Source organism: Alternaria incomplexa, assembly GCF_024043165.1.
Source record: "Alternaria incomplexa strain BMP 0042 chromosome Unknown scaffold_3, whole genome shotgun sequence".
NCBI lineage: Eukaryota > Fungi > Ascomycota > Dothideomycetes > Pleosporales > Pleosporaceae > Alternaria > Alternaria incomplexa.
The window spans coordinates 1564348-1584792 of NW_026249852.1; the positions used below are offsets into that span (position 1 = coordinate 1564348).

At 52.5% G+C, this 20445-nt stretch overlaps 2 protein-coding genes across 2 annotated transcripts; one reads left to right on the forward strand and one right to left on the reverse strand.

Annotated features, from left to right (window-relative positions):
- Nucleotides 1-8855: 8855 nt before the first annotated feature.
- J4E90_002917 (uncharacterized protein) lies at nucleotides 8856-10250 on the forward strand (the record flags this gene model as incomplete). Its single annotated transcript, XM_051432491.1, has 3 exons — nucleotides 8856-9350; nucleotides 9404-9763; nucleotides 9813-10250. 3 exons carry the CDS (start codon nucleotides 8856-8858, stop codon nucleotides 10248-10250), a joined length of 1293 nt encoding a protein of 430 aa, XP_051293913.1.
- An 8415-nt stretch (nucleotides 10251-18665) lies between these two features.
- ERG3 (c-5 sterol desaturase) lies at nucleotides 18666-19771 on the reverse strand (the record flags this gene model as incomplete). The annotated part of the gene is made up of 2 exons (XM_051432492.1): nucleotides 18666-19452; nucleotides 19503-19771. The coding sequence occupies 2 exons, from the start codon at nucleotides 19769-19771 to the stop codon at nucleotides 18666-18668; spliced, it is 1056 nt and encodes a 351-aa protein (XP_051293914.1).
- Between the last annotated feature and the right edge of the window lie 674 nt (nucleotides 19772-20445).

Sequence of the window (20445 nt, forward strand, 5' to 3'; positions counted from 1 at the left end):
CTGCCCGCCCCAAACTATCTCGGTAGCGTACCAAACACCGCACGTTTGCGCCGTTTTTTTTCGCTGGTAGACGTCAGCCCTATCTCAGGTAGTCACTCCGATAGCTTATCGGGCTAGCAATAGGCGCGAAATTGTATCTAGACGTCATGTCAAGCTGACTGGCGCCCCGGAGATCTGCTGTGCGTCCCAATCATGTGTCGTTGCGCTTGTTTGGAGCCAAGTTGTTCGGGAGAGGGGGCTAGCAAGCGAGGTTTGGGATGGAGCGGTGGTTTTAAGGTGGGTTTTCGCTCGTCGCTTGTTGGCTTCCGCGGTTGAGATTGGGTTGGGCGCTTAGGTTGGAGCATCCCTCGAGAGGTGGGGATGTAGGGTGGTTGACGGGCGCGTTGGTTGTTAGGGCTACCGGTCAAAGTGGATAGGTTCGTTCCTTTCTGTTGGGGCAGGACGGGTGGTGGGCATTTTTGACCTAAGAATGGGTTATTTGGAAGGTTTTCAAAGAGACGGAGGATGAGTGTTTTCAACTGCGACGATGATAGGAAGGAGAGAGATGTTGGGATATTAAACTATTCTGCATACGAACATCGTGTCTTGGATATATGTAAGTGATGACCATATGACTTCAGCGATCAGTAAACACTTCTCTCAGAGTGAGGCTTCCTAGATCGCATCTTTCCGGTTCTTAGCACTACTAGTCGACTTTGTCTCATGATGTACGAGCGTGTTCTGAGTAAGCAAAAGTCTTACCAGTGCTAGATTTGTGTGCTACTAAACAAGAGCCACTGTGCCCACTATCAAGCGTTTAGTCCTGCCAGGTCCTATCTTCGGAATAACGGGTGTGTCTCGGATAAAGTTCCAACAGTTGCGCTTTTAACCAGATCTCTTCCTGTAGCTCTGCTAGCGTACCTGTCGCTTGATGTACGACGAAGCATGATGGATGATTATCTTCAAGCTAGAAGAAGTCAGTAGGGCGCCTGCACGGTAACCTGTCGTTTGAGACGGCTTGTGGGCCTCCATTATCAGCTACGAGGATAGTCTTGTAGACCGGACTGAACGAAAACTATGGCAGATGTTGGCACTAAGAGAACTGCGATGCGCCCAGGGTCCATATGATCTGCTCGTGCGATACTAGAGTTTGCGGACGCTGGCAACGGTGATCTCTCATTTTCGATGGTCAAATGTGCGTCCTAAATTGGGCGCGCCAGAGACGCTTGTGCGAGTAAGTTGCAAGTCTTGCGCTCGATGAAAATTGATATTGATGCCCACAAGAAAAATGTAGTAGTGAGCGCTATTGTAGCAGCTACAGACTAGACAGTAAGGCGTAAGAGTAGCGGGTGTAAGTCAGTTAGCCAGGACGCAGTAGAGACTGTGAATTAATTTGAGTCATGTATCGGGGCGTGGTAGCCAAAGGGCTGACGATGCCCACAAGTTGACCATATCATTTGTTGTTCTAGTCCAGAAGATGGGTTGTAGCCTCTTCAAAGAGGGAAAGAATGCCGAGCACATGGGATAGTCTTCAAACTATGTATTGAGAATTGAATGATCGCGCGCATACGATCGTGGGAATGTTTGAATGGAAACTTTCGTGAGCGATTAAAATTAAAATGGAGTCCTAAATAGGACTTGAAATCCCAATGAGAAAAATTGAGATACGGAGTTGAAGGAAGACGATGCAATCTAGTCCAGGACGTGTGCCTCTTTGGGACGTGTAATACCGTATGCCTCGACACTAGGTTCATCTATCTGAATGAAATGAAGAGGCTCTCACGTATTTCATCAAAGACCCTAGTACTGAGAGTCTCGATGTGGAGGACCGCTAAAGCAACATGGTGAGGGGTGAAACAAGTAATCTGTACGCAGCGAAGTAGTGCGAACTTTAGTTCCTGAATGGAGAGTCAGATGCCTTCGCCGCATGCAGGAAATACGACAGGACAGACAGGAACACCGATCAGCTTTGCATCTCTTGCGCTTAACTGATCGTATACGCTGACAGGCATGGGTGTCAAACGGTAATGAGTCGCAATGAGGCCTTCCATCTGAGGCTGAGCAAGGTTTAAGTTCCAGTGGCGATAGGCTCTTGGTGGAGTGTTCAGCTTCATTTCAGCGTCGTAATGCTGGGAACCCTCGATCGGTGGCGGCGGGGGCGGTGGCGATCAACATCGATTTGGAAAGGGGGATCTCAGCACAGTGATCTGCTCCATTCTTTTGCAGTTCGCCATGCAGAGAAGGCCTATTCCTGGGAAAGAAGGGTGCAGACGCGTCAATGAGGCGTGCCCTGAAACTCCTCCAGGATGGCAGGCGACCTGAATCGGCCAAAGCGACACTCCTGCAGCTTCATAGGAATCCGGTCGAATCTGTCGCCACTGCGTACATCTGTATCATGTGGCAGGTCTGTACCTGGCTTTGCTCACCTCTATCGATGGAGGTGGCCTGTTACGTGATGCGCGTCTGCCGTCGGCTATTACGGGAGCTCATCGATCGCGGGTTTGGCATCGTCGGCATGCTGCGCGTACATGACGGCCTCGCCGAAAACCCCACGCGTTATGCCACGATATGTGTCGAGTGATTCCCAGCGCCAGAAGCGTCAGCTTGCACCGTTGATAAATCCATCTATCGGCCTGAAACTTCGGTTGGTCGGTACATGGCAAGCTACCGAGATCTAGAGGCACGGCTGTCATGCAAGATTGACGAAATGCGGAAGCGGAAGCGGGCAGGCTCACCGATGAAGATCTGGAGGAATGTCAGAAAAGGGCCGAAGACATGCGATGGATCTATCGTGAATAAAGGAGCAAGATCTGATTTTTCTTTTCCCATCGTGTGTGTGTGGGAGAACTGCTGGTTGGAGTTGGGGAAGCGGCCAGCGGGGCGGACTGGGTACTTGGGAAGGGCCGAAGAGCTGCCGAAGTATCGTTGAGATGCCGCTCGGGAGCCCGCCACAATGAGCGCGGGCACCCTGGAGTCTCCAGACACCCCAAAGCGCCACTTTCATTGGTGGGTGTGTTGGCCGGCAGGAAGTGGCTTCGCGTAATGCACACTGCGTCCCTGGTGGCGTCGTGAATTGCGCCCGCCCTATCAAATCCCCTCAAAGCCGAAGGCGCAAAGGCACAGCAGCTCGCCAATCTGGAACAACAATGGCAGTATCTGGTCTGAGTCTTACCCCCTCTGCGATGTCCGTCACCCCGCCATCTTGGACTTTCAGTCCGTGGACTGTGTTCTGCCTTATTGCGACAAGAGGTACGCTAGAGCTAGCACGGTTCCGTTTCGAGCGCTGTGCATGATCCTTTGGCGGGTACAAGGTGCCGTACCCTAGATCTCAAGAGCACGGAGCGGTACGTTCTGATCGGTGGGGCGCATCGAAATACCTCGCCGACCACTCTGATACCCACTTCGCGACTGGTGATGCTGTTTACTAACCATCACTAGAGACGAATAGATGGAATCGGTCATGGGACAAGGTGATGCGTTCCAAAGAGATGGATCAGGATTCAGGAGCGCTGTAGCACAATCACCGCTGCTGGTGTCAAGAACTGTCAGTTCATATTCGTCATACGATACCCGATGAACTGGCTAAGCCGAGATACTCATATGCCCTCCACATACCGAGTTTCAATTTTGGCTTCGTCCTTGAAGAGCTACAAGTCCTATCTTGCAGCTGGCGGATTTCAGAATAATTACAAGTGGTCAGCCGCGGCAGCAGCCACAGCAGCAGCTCCATGCTTCAGACATGACATCTCATGTCCACAGACACGACTCGATCGCTCGCTGACGCCATTTCATCGACCCGCTGTTGCGGAACGCTCAGGTACATCGCTATCGGGTTTTCAGATCCTGCAGGTCGCGATAAAACGAGTTAGTTTCAATCAAGCGATCCTGGAAGTTCATGCGCCCCCTTGTCGGTCCAATTCCATAGTGTCATCATCGCTTTCCGATTATACCCTCAGGATCCGGCCTTTCACGCCAAGCTAATTAGCGTGTAGTCGGTGATGCATCAGTGCATGGTTCTAAATGCAGATTCCCCTCCGCGGGCGCAGGGGTGAAGAAGGCGCATCAGATCTGATGAAGACTCCGATACGAACGGGCAGGGAAACTGACTCGAGCTTCACACCACTACATACCATCACATCGTGGCTGGAGATTGAGCTTCTTGAGATGCTGCGCTTACTATGCAGCATTACCCAAGGTTTGCCCAGAGACAAGATGACACCATGTAATGATATGCAACTTGTACGTAGTGATCGTCCACTAGGTTACTGAAAACATCCGACGTTGAGCATCATTGCGCTACCATCTTCGGATGCACGTAAGCTTGTAGCGTACCAGACTCTTCTAGACCGATTTACCGCTATTTCGAGATTCCGCGAAGAGGTTGGTGTTGAGTTGGCGACACTTTGCAATCGCTTGCCATCTCACTTGTCTCAGAAGGCGAGCGATGCACGATCTGAAGGCGACGCCACTGAGATATAGTGTGTTTGATCACCAAGATCGATGTCTTCTGGAAGGCGATCAGAGTGGCGACATACAGCAGATCTGCGTGAGAGGTGTGAGTGCTCGAAGCAAAGGTATGCCGGTGGCAGTTCCCTACGGTGAAGGGTTTCTGCCGGGTTATTCCAGGTATCGCAGCGTGATGTAACATGTTGAGGGCCCAAGAGCAGGATATTCACTGCTAACGGTACATAGGATTCAATCGCTGTCGGTGTATATCAGACCGGCTTATGTGCCTCTCCATGGTTAGCTTTGGCGCCTGCATTGCATCGGCATTGCTGGATGGTACTACCGAGTTTGGCATGCGCCTTGCCATCGCTATTAGCCGCTGCTGTTTTACGAGCATCCTACGCCTCGTTCCCCTGCCAGACATGCCTTCGTACTTGCGGTGAGTGTTGGTCAAGCACACAATGCTGCAACATGATTGCGACTACTGCACATGTGGTTTGAGGTTTTGACCGGTCTCCAAGATTGTAAAGTGCAGTAGCACCCAGTCAACAACTTTGAGATGTCTGGCGGTCAAGCTCAAGTGCATCGTTGGCATTGCTTCAAGGGAGAGTGCCGCAATGTCGCAGATTGTCTAGAGTGAGCGGTGATTGGAGTACCAATGAGTAGTTGTATGAGATCAGCCTATTTGAACACCGCATGGTACATGCCGAAGCAGAATGCTAACGTAGAACGGCTGTCTAAAATGAATCGCGAAGATTCCATCCAAGATGATCCAATGAGTGGTACTCAGCAGACTGCCAAAGTACCTTCCGCCTACGGCTGGTACCGGGACAATGAGACTGAAGGGCAGCTTAAGGGTGAAGCGCCGGTAGCGATGCTTGTCGGTCTGTTAACGATCAAGGTTTCGAAGGAGTAGTCTGTGAGCTAGGCACACCGTTAAGCGGCAGCTTGGTGGCCTCTCAAGATGTGATCAACAGTGAGCCCTGGATTTCGTGGAGGGTTGTGTCTCCCACACTCGCATACAATGCGGTGTAGCTACGCGAGTACCAAGCCATGTGGAAGCATTCAGGGGATTGTACAGAGAGCTGTAACTGTACGGCGATGTTGAACACGATCTGATGGCGATGGCAGGGAACATGGTTGATGAAACACATCAGCGGCCCCGGGGAAGCGATCGGGCCTATCCGTTTGGTTATTGACATTCGCGGCTGACCTGTACGCCTAACCAAGGTGGGTCTGACAGGACGAACTGTGCGTCTTTGGCCCGCGGACCCAGGATCTGTGCTCGGTTAGCGACACGCGCATACATGCCGTCATTTGGCTAGCATAAGGTTCAGACGAACCACTCGCTTCACTAAGGATTTGACCTCTCGTGAAGCGGACACTAACACAGACAGACGATTATACGGCGATCACAGCCCAGTATCACCGAACAAGGACCGCGGATTGCTGCCGCTGGTTCCGTGCGCCGCCGCCGCTGCCGTCCGCATAGCCAACGTCTGTCATCAAAGTATCGACGAGCCGACCGCGGATGGGTAGCGCGAATGACAGGTTGCCTTGAGATATGTATGGCGACGATTGAAGAATAAGTGGTTCGGCTTGTTGCTCGTGGGCAAAAGATTGGGTTCTTGGCCGTATCTCGTATTCTTACAGAAGCCGCTCGAAGAAAGACAGAGATTGCATGCTCCTTACACGTCTCGGTAAACGCATGTGTTCTTGCACTGGAGCACTCAATGGTGGTCCGTCATCGTTTGGAGATGAAAGAGCGAGATTTGCTGTCCCATGATGGTGTCTAGCACTTGTTTGAGGCTACTGCAGGTCCACGATTTCGGAAGAAGAACTTCTTAGCATTGCAACCCCTCCAAAGCTCACTGACCAGCACCAAGCGCTTTAACCGAAGGACGGACAGTCACTCTCGAGCCACGCGGCTCAACGAAACCCTGGCCTTCGGATCTTTCTGTCCCAGTATGCGAGGTTGAAGCCATCGCGCTCTAGTCGAAATGCCGTAAGGGCCCGCGCGGGTGATCCGGTGAAGACATGCAACGCGATTGCTACACCCATGCACAGACATATGCCACACAGATTGGTTGCATCTTAATGTCAACCTATCTGGGGTCGATCACCAAGTCCGAGGGATGGAAGATTAGTGCGCTTGTCTAGGAGAGGTACAGGCCGACCGCTGCCATCCAGCATTCAGCTCTGCTCGCACAGTAGGGATACCCTGAAAGGAACCAACTGACAGCTGGCCAGTGCTGTCAAGGAGGAGCGGAGGGACGGAAGGGCGGCCATGCCATCTCGGTATGTTGAAATCCCGTAGTCGCCTACGCCGCTGCTTAGCATGTAGATCAAGAACACGATCTGATGCCCCTGCAGCTGTTTGATCTCGTATCAACACTGGCTGGTGATTTCAAATACATCGAGAGAAAACGGTCGTCAATCGGGCTATCTGAGATCAGACATATTAGTCTGGTCGATACGGGAAACCTGACCCGCTTAGAGATCCGGGCGCGTCGTTTGAAGTTAAAATCCAAAGATGGCGTTTTGGCTTGGGGTATAAGAGATCGTAGTACTAAAAGCCGTTGGTGGCAGGTCTAATGGCGCAATAGAGACTGTGCATACATCGGGAAGCGCGTGCCGTACATTAGTAGTACATAGCGTCACTCTAGAGACGTCGGCGACCGGGACGCCACGAGAGTCCTGAACTCATTGTTGGGCCACAGGCTGTGGCGGGTAACAATAAATGTGATCGCCCGTAACGCAGGGGCGTCAATAGCAAATATACACCTGCCTAGGTAGGCGGGATTATGGGTACCTTTGGCAAGATTGAGGACGGAGCAATGTAGCTGAGAGGATACAAGATGAAGGGACCCAATAGTTTGGGAAGGTTCCAAGTAACCGGTCGAGTGGGATGAATGTCTTACTGCAAGATTGCCGTAATCGCGTGAGCAGTTATTTGGGGGCTAGTAGCGCCTTTGGCTTAGCATGTGACACACGTGACCTTGAGCTCTCCGCTCCTTCGCCGGCGGAGACCCTGTGAGAACCGTGATGCTATTCAAGCGCGTCGATCATAAAAAACACCATCGAAGTCGACAACCACATCTGCATCGCAATTGCGACTGTTTTCAGCTCCGACCACTGCCATGCTCGACCTCATAAGCCTTGAAACAAAGCCGAAGTGGGGCGGCATACCCGTCTGCTTCCCCGATGACAAGCTGGGTCTCCCATACAGACTAGGGCACGTCAAAATCTAACCAGTGCTGCGTCCGGGCGCCGCCATTTATTACCTAAGGCACTTCGGGTTTGAGACGTTCCATTCGTAGGTGGAGGTAATGAGAGTGTGTGGAATCACCGATGATTGGCGAGAGGGCTCCATCATGACCCGTCAACGCCCCGGGAAGAAGCGTCGTCCGTCACGCCGCCGTCGATTATCGGACGCAATAGCGCGTATCTGCACCCACGTGTGTAGGTACGGAAGACAAGGAGTCGCGCTTCACACTACGCCGACGACCCAAGAAATTGCCAGCCACGATAAGCCCGCATGCGAGGATCCTCACTGGGATTCCGGCCTGGCCCAGACGAGAACTCGTACCTCGTCAAGCAATTGCGCAAAGGGCTATCCGCCTCATTTGGTCATTTTGAAGTCATGCATGTTGCATGATGAGTCCTGAATTCCACGTCATCCACCACGGGCCGTCGAAGCAGAGGTTCACAATTGACCCTTCACGTTGACAGAGCCTCAACATTGACTTCTTGGGTGGCCCGCACGGTTGACTGTCGGTGGTCATCAATGTATCGCCCGATGGGGTGTGGCTTGAGTGTCCTGTCCTATGGAACCCCCACACTGCACATGAGACGGCGAAGCCATGCGTCCGTTCACACCTGGGGCCCATACCCCGGTTCCGCCTTGAGACTGCATCCTGGTCGGCTGCTGTGCCCCGTACATCCATTATTCTCTGCTGGCTAGCCTTCCACTAAACCACCACCCCAGTAATTCTTGGCTGCATGCGAGAGCGATATTCCTTGTCCTTCTTGCAACCATGCTCGCTCCTAACCCTAGTCCCTTCGGCTTGATCCACAACAAACGCCATCCTTGCTTCGCGGGATGCTCAGAGTCGTAGTATATCGAGTTGGCCCATTCATATGTAAAGCCCCAAACGCTCCCCCATACCACAGTCAGATCGATCGAGCAAGTCCACAACACTCCCACGTCATCTGATCCTCTATCTCCACCACTTTGTCTTCTTCTACACTTGATAGACCTATTCCCGACAACTCTCGGCCCAGCCCGCACTTGCATCCCATCTGCCCATCCCGTGGCACCAGCCTTCTTATCTACAATGGCTACTGTCGTTGCATCTCATAACATTGGAATCTGGCAAGATCGACGGGAGCAATCTATGCATATCCCCAACATGCATCTCACCAACATCATGCCTCCCTACGACCAGTCCAGGAATGTCACCAACGCCCCCGTCTCTCGCGACTACCAACCCACGTCAAACCACATGGACATCAGCATGCCCCTCTACCAAAACAACGCCCTCCCTACCTCGGTCCCATACCAAGCAGGAGCATTCGCATACGATCCCAGTTCGGTAAACGCATACAACATGCAGCAGCCTTCATACTACCCGCCGGCGATGCCCCATCCCGTTTCATACGCTTCCTCCCATGACGTCCAGCCGCTTCCCACCCTGCCGGATGTCCGACATGTTTTCAACCACAACGTCAAGTCTGAGGGTACATCGCCAGCACATTCAGGCCACAGCCACATGTACGCCGATCAGTCATTTACATCCGACTGCAAGCGATCAACCTCAGAGCCTACTGAAGGCAGTGGCGTGAACTTCGCCACGGATGTAGACACTCTCATGAGGGCTATCCAGGCGAAACAAACAAACCCGCCCCAAGAACCGGAGCAGAAGGTATGTGGTCTTCCATCGAGACACCCAAGCCGACCTTGCTAACCACGAAACAGGACGACGTAGTGAAGACTGCTCAGAAGCCAAGAAAGCGTTACCAGTGCACCGTCCCCAACTGCAACAAGAGCTTTTACCAAAAGACACACCTTGAGATCCATATTCGCGCCCACACTGGCGACAAGCCATTTCCTTGCAAAGCACCTGGCTGTGGTCAATCTTTCTCGCAACTTGGTAACCTCAAGACACACGAGAGGCGACACACTGGAGAGCGACCGTACAGCTGCGACATCTGTGGCAAGACATTTGCTCAACGAGGAAACGTGCGCGCGCACAAGATCGTCCACCAACAGATCAAGCCTTTCAGCTGCAAACTCGACGACTGCGGCAAGCAGTTCACCCAACTAGGCAACCTCAAGGTTAGTCGAACGCATCATGTGCCTCTACAACATCACTGACCGACTCTAGTCGCATCAGAACAAGTTCCACGCCGCTACTCTTAGATATCTCACCACCAAGTTTGCGACCATCAACCCAGGAGATTACGTCTCTCAGGAGGACAAGGAGCTTTGGGAGTACTTTGCCTCGCTATACAAGAACTCCAACAAGGGCATCAAAGGTCGTGGCAAAGATAGGCGCATCTCCGCCATGTCAGCGTCTGCCTCCTCATACCCTTCCTCCTACGCCTCCATGCCAATGGCTTCCATGTCTCGAGGCTACGCCAGCTCTTTCCACCAACACAGCAGCGATCGTAGCAGCCGCTGCTCTTCGATGTCGTCTGACACTATTCCAATCCAGAGGGCGGACAGCGCGTACGACTTCAGTGCACCCATGCACAACGGTTACCATCAGCCTCAAGGCAATGGCTACGACGACAAGGTCTTCCCAGAGCGGATGATGTACTGAGCACGCTTGAACACTTCGGAAAACCTCGGTCGAATTAGTGGGAGTTCTTGGATATCGGCGCTGAAACCTTGCGGGCATCGGGGTCACGGTTGATAGGTACCCAAGCTAGCGCAGCGAAGGGTACATTCGCATCTTCTCTTTCATTTCCTCCGTTTATACAGGCGTCACGGTATAGTCACGCTGCATCAGTAATGTCTGTTATGCATTTTCATGTATGCCCATCATGTTTGGCGTTCAGCACCTCATGTATCCTCATTTCATGTACGCTTGTTTGGCAATCGGTCGCAAAAGGTTTTCATTGTCGTTGCCATACCCCGGCGCGCATTATTGTACGAATAGAATAGCATTATGACACAAAGAACAATTATCTACCCAACCACCATTATCTTTTTCGGTTTCCCTCAAACATGAACAAAACGCAGCGTGGTGCAACATGACTCACCGCTCAACTGCTGTTGAACGGCTGGATGGTGTGCGACTGGCCCGCTGGTCATGCAACATGCAAGGCGACTGCCCAACCCATTCACCGCAGTTCTGCTTGCAACAACCTTCGCTTAGATTTGCGCCTGAAGGCTCAGTAGCTTGACATGCGGGTGGTGTAATTGCATTAGCTACACGCCCAAACGCACCTTAAATTTTAGCTGGGCTGTCCATGCCTGTAGAGTTCATGACAGGAACTGACGTTTCTGAGCTACGGCTCACTGCCGCCGATTGCCGACAAACTACGCACTGGCGCGAGTAAGTGGGTTGCAAGCTGCCTAAGGTAATGCGCCGCGCAGCACTTGCAAGCTTGCACAAGACCAAAGGCCCCATAGTGGACCGCAGTGATACACTCAAGATTCATGAACAGTTTTTCTGGCCCAATTTTCCAGTCAGTCTCCTCGTCGCACAACCGACCACCTCGCCATGTCCTCAGCGAGGCTGATAGCAACCCTACCGACCAATCGCATCTTGCGCAGAGCTTCTCCGCGGCTCAACAGTGGGAGGATAAAGCGCAATTGGGCAGGTCAAGAGATGTACATCCCGCGCTTCCGCCGCCCCCAGATCGCAGACCAGGTTTCCAAAGCCATATGTATGCAGGCGTTCTGAAGAGGATGTAGGACGGATCGCTAAGCGACCAATAGCACCATCTTTGGGCTGCTATGCGCCGGATTCCAAGGCGTGCTCAAACTCATTCACGAAGGCAAATGATATTGGCCATTGTCTGGAACGATCAGGGTACGTAACTTCGCCGTCTTGATGAGTCGCAAATGACGTTAAATACGGTGCGACTAGGCTTGAAATGCCCGAAGCCTCACTTGTACGCGCTGCCTGGCTACGGACGCTTGACACCTGAATCCGAGTGTGGGGTTATATCCGCAAATCGGGTACGATCTTCACACTCCTAATTGTTGATCCGTGTGTCTACGCAGGTCCAGAATTCAAGATGCCATGACGTAGGCCTGCCAACACTGCGCGAAAATTGGGCTTGCCTGGCGAGGCCTCATGATAGGAAAGTTCGTCGCATTGGGCGAGCACATGGATAGGGGTGCGATGCTGATGTGGATTGGAGTGGGAGTTGGAACCGGCCGTGGGGTGGGATGCCTATCACCTCAAGAAACCGAGGCATCGATTCTCGATGGACGGAACATGGCGTGATGGAACTGATTGGGCTCAAGGATGCGTTTCAAATCAATGCGGCTGCTTGCAAGGTCAGAAACTTGAGGGTACGTCTACGAAGCGTGGGGAGGGCAAACTGTTGGTCGACGTCTCGACAGCAGCAAGGTCGTGCCTGCCGTCGGCTATGTCACTGCTAGCGCACAACTCGCGGCTTCGCGTCCAACCTCCAACTTGACCCTCTCGCCTCCACTCTCTCAACGTCCTCATCTCGACACGTGGTACAACGTGTGCAATTCGCACGGTCTTGGTTCTCTACCTATGTCACTGTGGTTGTTTTTTGACGTTGGCCCGCGTTCGCAGATGATCGCAAAGGCCGCTTCCAGCGCGCATTGCTGTCTGGACCAGGACCGCGGAAGCCCCTGCGAGGGCCGAGGGGCACTCCCGCTGCTCTCGTCAAGATGCCGGTCCTCAGCTCGCACCCCCTGCCTCGCTCGGTTGAAATCTTCCGGAAGCAGCTTACCGTCTCACCGGGACCCTCTTTTGTTACCCATGGAGTACCTGAACATGGTAATTCGAGTCAGTCGATGTAGCTCTCGCCGACTTTGGCAAACTCTATGTCTTGTTGATGAGCTGGCCTGTCTCAGTGGCCAGGCATCTGAGTCGTGCGTACTACGGTTAAATCTATGCGAAAGAGAGGTCTTGAGAACACGAACGCGAATTCAAGCGGGTCAGGCAGCTTCCAAAATTGACGCGGCTTTGCAAAACTCGTCGGTGGGCCTGACGGAAACTCAAACATACGTCGCATTCCCGGCCAGAACGCTGCACATTGGTCGCCACGGCGAGACGAATGGCTAATGAGAGGCCACAGATGCATGCTCCGTACAGCAAGCACACAAAATGCCTTGGACGATAGGAAAACACCATTACAGGTCCGCTCCATCATGACGGCATCCGCGGAGCCGACCACTTTCATCATCATACATCCCGATCCTAGCACTGCAAGATCTAATCCACGCATTCTACCCCGAGATCTTTCTTGGGACATTGCATATGTAATGTGTGTACCCGTCCCCAGACACATGACTGTGTATCCCCACTCACGCGCTGCGAACGTGTGGTCTGAAACATACGCAAAGTTACACGGCATAAACCAGCTCGCTAAATTGGGCAGCCTTTCATCCTGCATCGAATCGCAAGTGCCGCCTGCAATATCGTTCTGCGGTGCTCTTCGGAGAATTCTCAGAGCAGATGCAGGGCTTGTATGGTGGCGGAAGACTTTGTCTGCATACTCGTCACAGCACTTGAACCTTAAACGCGGAGCCATCGAAGAAAATGGGAAAGCCGGGCGGCGGATGTGGTACGTAACTGCTCGTATTGTCTTGATGCATGTCTCACTTTGACAGGTAAGTAACCTCCACCTGTATCCTGTCAGATTGCTGGTGCTTAGGCGAAATGAAGACTTGACAGGCGGATAGAGTGGAACACGTCCTTTTCGAGACCGCCATACATACGAACACCTGCTCTACCATTGGTCGGGTCCTTGTACCTAGCTCACAAACCTGCGGCATCTCAGTCACAATACGAGGACAGCTCGACCATGGGTTCCAATGCATCCTGCAACCACATCCATTCTTCTAGGTTACACAGTGTCATGGGCGCTTCACCCCCGGCCCTCGGCTCTCCATACTTTCACAGAGAAAGTGTGGTCTCGGACATGTCCGTCTGTATGCATCTTCCCCTGCATTGTACATGGCCATTTGTCCACCTCATGTTCGGTGGACTATCCCGACTGTTCGGCATGCCGATGCTGTTCTCGTACGTCTTGTTTTTTCGTCCATGGCTATTGCCACTCCCGAGCCGATTTGTCTTCAATACTGCCATATAGGGAACGCCTCCCGCAAACCCGGTTCAGCCTCCCTGCAATTTCAACTCCATGTAGCAAAATCAAGCGCAGTCGTACAGCGCTTGCTATTGTGCTCTACTGGACCGTTTGGGTGCAAGTAAAAGATGAGAATCTCGGGAGCCAGGGCACCCTGTCTGCATATGAAAACGTGTGCATATGCTCGCAGCAGCTTTCCGAAAGAGCATGCGCATGCAGACAACGAGCTTCTGGGAATAATGGAGCCAGGGTGTCGTGTTCCTTCTAGACATACCTGCATTCGATGCAGGAGGCCGGTCGGAACGGGCCTTGTACGGGCTGGATGCAGAGTTGTATTACTCCAGCCGAGGAACAATGAAAGGCGACGTCGGACTTGGCGAGAACGTAGGTATCATAAGCGTGGGGTTTGAGTGGCTATGAGACCAATATGGAGGACGAAGATCAGCTGATCAGTCCAGCGCGCGTGACAATATGATGTTCAACATCTCGTACCAGATTGAGAGGAACTTGCAGAACAGGAGGGTTCAGTCGCCCAAGGCGTAGCCGTCAAACCTGTCATTGAGCACCCACCACGCCTGAGTGTCAACCTTCAGAACTGTCAAGTTATCGATTGCATCTAGTATCATAGCGAATTTACCAAAACCTCCGTCGAATCATACCTTCTGTTCACAACATATCGTGTGCTCAGTAAAAATTACCGCACTTCCAAGCGAACGATGTGCTCTACGGGGCTCATCCCTCGCCATGTCGTTCACGACTGTGCTCAGACAATACCATCAGCTTCCAGGAACATGGCTGGAAAGTGATTGAGGTGATTTTGGTAGAAATCAATATTCGTCACCTCGGTGGCTGATATCGTTTGTGCAGCTTCATTTCCAGGTTTCAGAGCGGGTGACCAACTTCCGTCGATCAATGCTTCTGCCACACTTCCACAACAGGCTTTAGAAGCACTCTACGTAACGTCTTCAACGTTGGAGGGATATAATTGCACATATTTTCATTCGTATTGCAGTGCTTGGGCTGAATAGTATACATCGAGTATGTGGCTAGTTACCAACCTCGGAGAGCCACTCTAGAGCACTACGCCCCCAAATCTAGCCAATATGCCAATTATCAAGGCTCGCTTTATTGGCATGTCTGCACCACCATCCGTATATCAGTATACGAAAAGTACAGCAGCATCGTTAGCACTGCGACGAAGCTCTGATGGCGGTGGTAGAAATGGCACTGCATCACATATAGCACGACATGAACATCCGTCACGAGAAACAGTAGTTTCACAGCAATACGGTCGTCGCAAAGCAGCATAGCGTACAGCTAAGCATAGAAAGACTCGCTGCAACCCGGGCTCACCGTAGGCCGATCCTCAACCGCGATATCCCCTAGCTTTCCGTCAATCAGAATGACACGACTATTGAGGCAAGAAACCAGCAGATCCATTTGATGCCATACCAGCCGTAGTGTACATGATAGTGATGACACCGCGCATGTATCTGTACATGCATGCAACAGGGCGAGTATTCTCTTGCGAGGATACCTTACAATGTACATGTATCAAGGTATGCGATGCATCAGCCGCTCCATACCGTATGCTAAGCCCAATCCGACAAGCTACAGCGGGTGCACCGTTTACCATCATGTACGTCCAAGGCGAGACCGTGCGCCACCTACTTCTTTCAAGCATATCGTTAAGGTTTAACTAATGCGAGTAAACTTCAACCCTGAACCAAGATACGTGAAGCAGAGTAAACCAACAAGAGACACGTATCTCATCGGTGACACCGATGCACAACGAAGGACTTCATGATGATCTCGCCATGTACCGCCATGGTACCGGGGTGTTTCTGCGCGCTCCAATCAACTCGCAGGACACGTACTATGTGATCATTCGATGAGAAGAATTGTCAACGCTAATACCTTCAATCTTCCCCTCTCAACGACAGTCCCGCGGCATTGGTAGCTGTCATAAGACGCGCATTCCCATGGTACCCGTACTTGCTAGCGAGAAACCGGGGCGGCGTTCTCAGCTATGTAGGTACACTTCGCCACAGCAATTCACCCCGCAAAACGTATATCCCAATCAAACCCCCCAACCCACCAAACCAGCCCTTGGCTCAGCTCGATTACCACCCATGTAACTGCACATCCGGTAACCTAAATTCTAGCCTCGCAGTACCATCGATCCACACAGCGGTGAGAAAGGCAAGTTTGTGGTGTGGCGGGGGGGTCCCCAGTCCGAATCAGGAAGTTGGTGTGTGGAGGTGTGGGTGAGAATTGCTTTTTCGCATCCTCTCGCCTCGGTCCCGTTTCTCAACGTTGGTACATGTTAGCGAGGGCATCCTGGGAAAATGGCTGGGCACGGGAATTGCGAGGCACATGGCGAAGTGTTGGTCCTTTCTCACCGCTGGTTTTGCGTGCGCGAGGCTCGTGACGCTGATGCAGCTTTCGTTGAGGGGGTGGGTGGTTGTGGGAGAGATGGGGATGCCCCGCGATTTTTTGAGATATGGCCGACTGTTGTTGCTGCTTCTCGTGTCTTCAGAATCCGCGGAGGGCTTCAAGATGGTCCGAAGATCCGAAGTGTACCTAGATATGCTAGCGCTTAACGAATGTGCCTGTTATGGAACGGGGCTGGGGGTCGGCTTCCCCGGGCGCATGATCATGACAGAATTGGGTGAGGAGCACATTCAGTTTCTTGAGATGTAGGCGGGAGACGTTTTCCTTTTACTGAGGCGCATATGCTTGGATGCAGTCTGTTCGTAACAAAGGTTCATCGCTATATGCGACTCTGCAACGCCATATAGTCCGAGAGTCACTGTATGCATTTTGTTATAATCTAGACTGTGAAGACTCTAGTCATATCTCTCCTCCGTCTGCGAATAGTAAACCTAAAACTAGTTGATTACGTGATACTCTCTAGCACTGTCGCCACCTTATTGGGAGAGAAACACTGTGGGTGCATCCATTGCTTCTCGTCTCCTATCTTCATTAAGTATAGAACCACAGTACTCATAGCTAATACCATCAATACTCAGGAATGTAGCTGCTCATACTCTCATCCAATTCCCTACATCTATGTTCCAATCTGCCCATCAGTGCCACTCATCATCTCCTCACACTCCATCTCCCCATCCACATCTCACTCCTCCATCCCCCAAACATCCCCAACCCTAAACCCCACTGGAAAAGGATCCGCATTATCCACCAAAACCTGCCTGTACCCCGTAATCCATGCCCTCCCCTTGACCCTCGGTAGAATCGCCTCGTGATCCCCAACTTTCGTCGTACCCAAAATACTACACTGAAACTGCGTTCCAACAATACTCCTATGAGTAAACCTCTGCCCAACCCCCAACAACCCCTTCGCATGCAACACCGCCATCCTCGCCGAAGTCCCCGTCCCACATGGACTCCTATCGAACCTGCCCGGGCTCACCACCACCGTATTAACACTCGCCAAACTGCCATCTTGCTCCTCCACCACCGGCCCCGTAAACTCAATCGCACTAACGCCCCTAATCTGCCCATTCGCCGGATGAACAGGCACATAAACCTGCTTTACCCTCTTAAAAATCCTCTGCCCCAATTCCACAAGCCGCCTCCCATGCCTATTCTCCACCCCAATCCCCGCCCCCAATTTCTCCGTATCCACAAGCACAAAATACATACCACCCCACGCAACATCCACCTCTACAACGCCCAAACCCTCGACATCAACCTTAAGCCCCAACTCCTGAACAAAAGCAGGAACATTACCAAACTCCACACTTCTCACCTTCCCCGCTTCACACTCCGCCCTCACCCTCACAACCCCCGCCGCCGTATCCAACACCACACTACTAACCGGCTCTCTCATCTCCAGCATCCCGCTCTCAAGCAGCACAGTGGTAACGCAAATAGTATTGCTCCCGCTCATAGGCGCATACTCGTCGCTCTCCAGGATGAGGAAACCGGCGTCGGCGGAGGGGTCGCAGGGGGCGAGCAGCAGGTTCATGCATTGCGAGACGCGGCCGAGTGGTTCTTGCATGAGGCGTTGCCGGTAGTGGTCCGCGTGGGTGAGGAAGTATTGTAGTTTGGCGTACATGGTGGGGAGGTGGACTGGGTCGGGGATGCCGGAGGTTATTACGTCGCCGATTTCGCCTTCGGCGTGGACGGTTGTTATGTGGATCATGGGGGAGGGGGGGTTGGGTGGTGGGGTGGGCATTTTGGTGGTGGAGGGTGATGGTGGAGGGTGAGGGTGTGTAGGGGAATGCTGGGGCTGGAGGAGGTGTTAGTATGTGTAGATATGTTGGATAGGGATGATGTGTATTTGTACCGACAGTTCAGTGGTTTGATATCGTTTCCTGTGTCTCTTCCTTGAATTCGATAAGTTGATAATGCTGTGTATCCAAACTCCACACAATCGGCGCCTGGAAGATGTCCTTCAACAGGTTAATATTCCGAGAAACTATCTATCTATCACTCCAGAGATAAACAGAGTCAGCGTGCTATCAAATCCTGTACACAACCCCTACAAATGTACTCGTAGGGCGTGCTGAGCACAGCCAAGTGCTAAGATGTATACCCCGCTTCCTACAACGAGGGGTCAAGCTTACCAACATGTCAAAGACGAACTGTGTTTATAAGCACATTACCACCAGCATCTCGGATCAGTGGATCTGAGCACTACATGTCGACAATATTACTATTACTATCCCAAGAGGCGACTCTTCTCCCTAAGTTCTATGAGTTACAAACAAGGGCTTTGCTCTGCAAAGCTGGACTGCTATACTCAAACTTTTGATGCAACGAACGCAAAGAATAGTATGTACACGCAGAAAGAGGTAGCTGATGACGATCGGCCTGCGATCGCACAAGCATATATACACCTTAACCGGACCCACATCGTAACGGCATCTCAATCTTCCTGACCTGCAATATCCTGCAGTCAGGAAGAACGTCTAGCGGAGCTTCTTCGTCTCAGAAGCATATGTGCGATCGTTCTCGTCACCCTCAACTTCTTCGACCATCTTATCGACGGCCTCAGCTTGCTTCTTCCACTCGCTCTGGCACATCTTGAGTTCCTTCTGGAAGAGCTCGTCGTTGGGCTTCCTGTAGCTTCCACCAAGACGGTCCCACAGCGTCGTGTATTGACCGTAGTTGTAGTTGAAGTATAGGTGGTGCATGGTATGGCAAGCAGCACCATTGATGATAGGCGAGTTGTGCGCGTATTCGCCGTCGTGGATCAGGACGGTCCAGATGTTGACGAAGACGAAGAGGAAGACGTATGCGAATTTCGAAAGCGGGAACAGGAAGGGGAAGATGTGGTAGGGAAGGCCCTGGGCGTAGCCGTCGGCGGGGTGGAACGCGTGCGAGGCGAAGGGCGTGGGCATGATCCACTTGTGGTGCGGCTTGTGGACGTGTCTGTAGACGCGTGGGTGGTGGAGACCGCGGTGAATCCAGTAGATGGCCGAGTCGGTGAAGAGAAAGAAGAGCGGGAACTGCAAGTAGTTGTACCAGAGCCCTGGGCCCTGGTCTACCGTGTCGTATAGCTTGGAGTAGCCGCGCACTTCGAGCAGGAACCAGGGCACGGTGAAGATGGCCATGATGGGGAAGGCGATGTTGGCCTGCTTCATTTCGAGCTTGATCTGGTTCTTGAGGTAGCGCGGGTGGTTGAAGGTGGACTTGTCGAAGACGAGGAAGTACGAGGCGCCGGCGAAGACGTAGTATACTAGGACACCAAAGAGCCTGGAGAGTTGTTAGAGGAGTATTGCACAGAAGGCTCGGGCAGCGCATACCATGTGATGAGGTACAAGGACACCGCCTGTCGCCGCCAGTCGTCGCGTGTCCATTGGCTCATGTAGGCATACTTGGAGGGCTCGACGGAGAAGAATTGCGTCGAGGGCTCATACTGCCAGGTCGCGTGCGGAAGAGCAAAGCCCGTGGGCTCCTCTCTAATGCTTGAAATAGTTGCATTGCCGGCGAAAGAGGGTGTGGAAATGGGGAGGAGGACCGCGTAGAGAGGGTCGAAGAGAAACGTGTCTGCTAGTTCGAGGACGACGTCCATGGCTGTTCAGGCTGGGGCGAGGGACGCCTCGGCGATCGGCGGATTCAGGTACGGAAGGCCTGCGATTCGTGATGTTTGAGGACCAACGGGCGCACACAATGCAGGTACACGTCACAACAAGAGACGGGCAAAATAAGAGCAATGCAAAGAGAGCAGAGTATCTAGGATAGAGTATAAACGAATGTGGGGAGGCGAATGCTCTCGTTCAAGTAGGTAGTAACAACGGCAACGCTTCCATTTATCGGCGATAAGTTTTCGGCGCCCCGAGTACAAGCGTCCCTGAGGGAAATGTCGCCAGGGTCCATGTTAACTGCTTTGGTTCCTCAACCGTCGACGTTGTGCCAATCAAGCGTCAAGACGGCCGACTAGAGACGCTCACGTGACTACGCATCACAATCTCGCGCGCCGGAATCGACGCATCCGCTGGTTCCGAGAGTGGACTGACAGCCCTACAGACGCTGCCCCTTATCAGATCTTCTCATCCGATCCTCGGAACATGCTCGGACGGTGACTGCACGGTTGACACGCCACTCTTGCGCTTACAAACCGTGATTGCGCGTTTTGTGGCGTGCATTTGTCTTGACTGGTAGTGAGAATCAGTTATTGGTGGCATGGGAGGTTTGGTTCTAGGCGGTCTCGGCAGACCCTCTTGTGAGTCGTATACAGCTGATGCT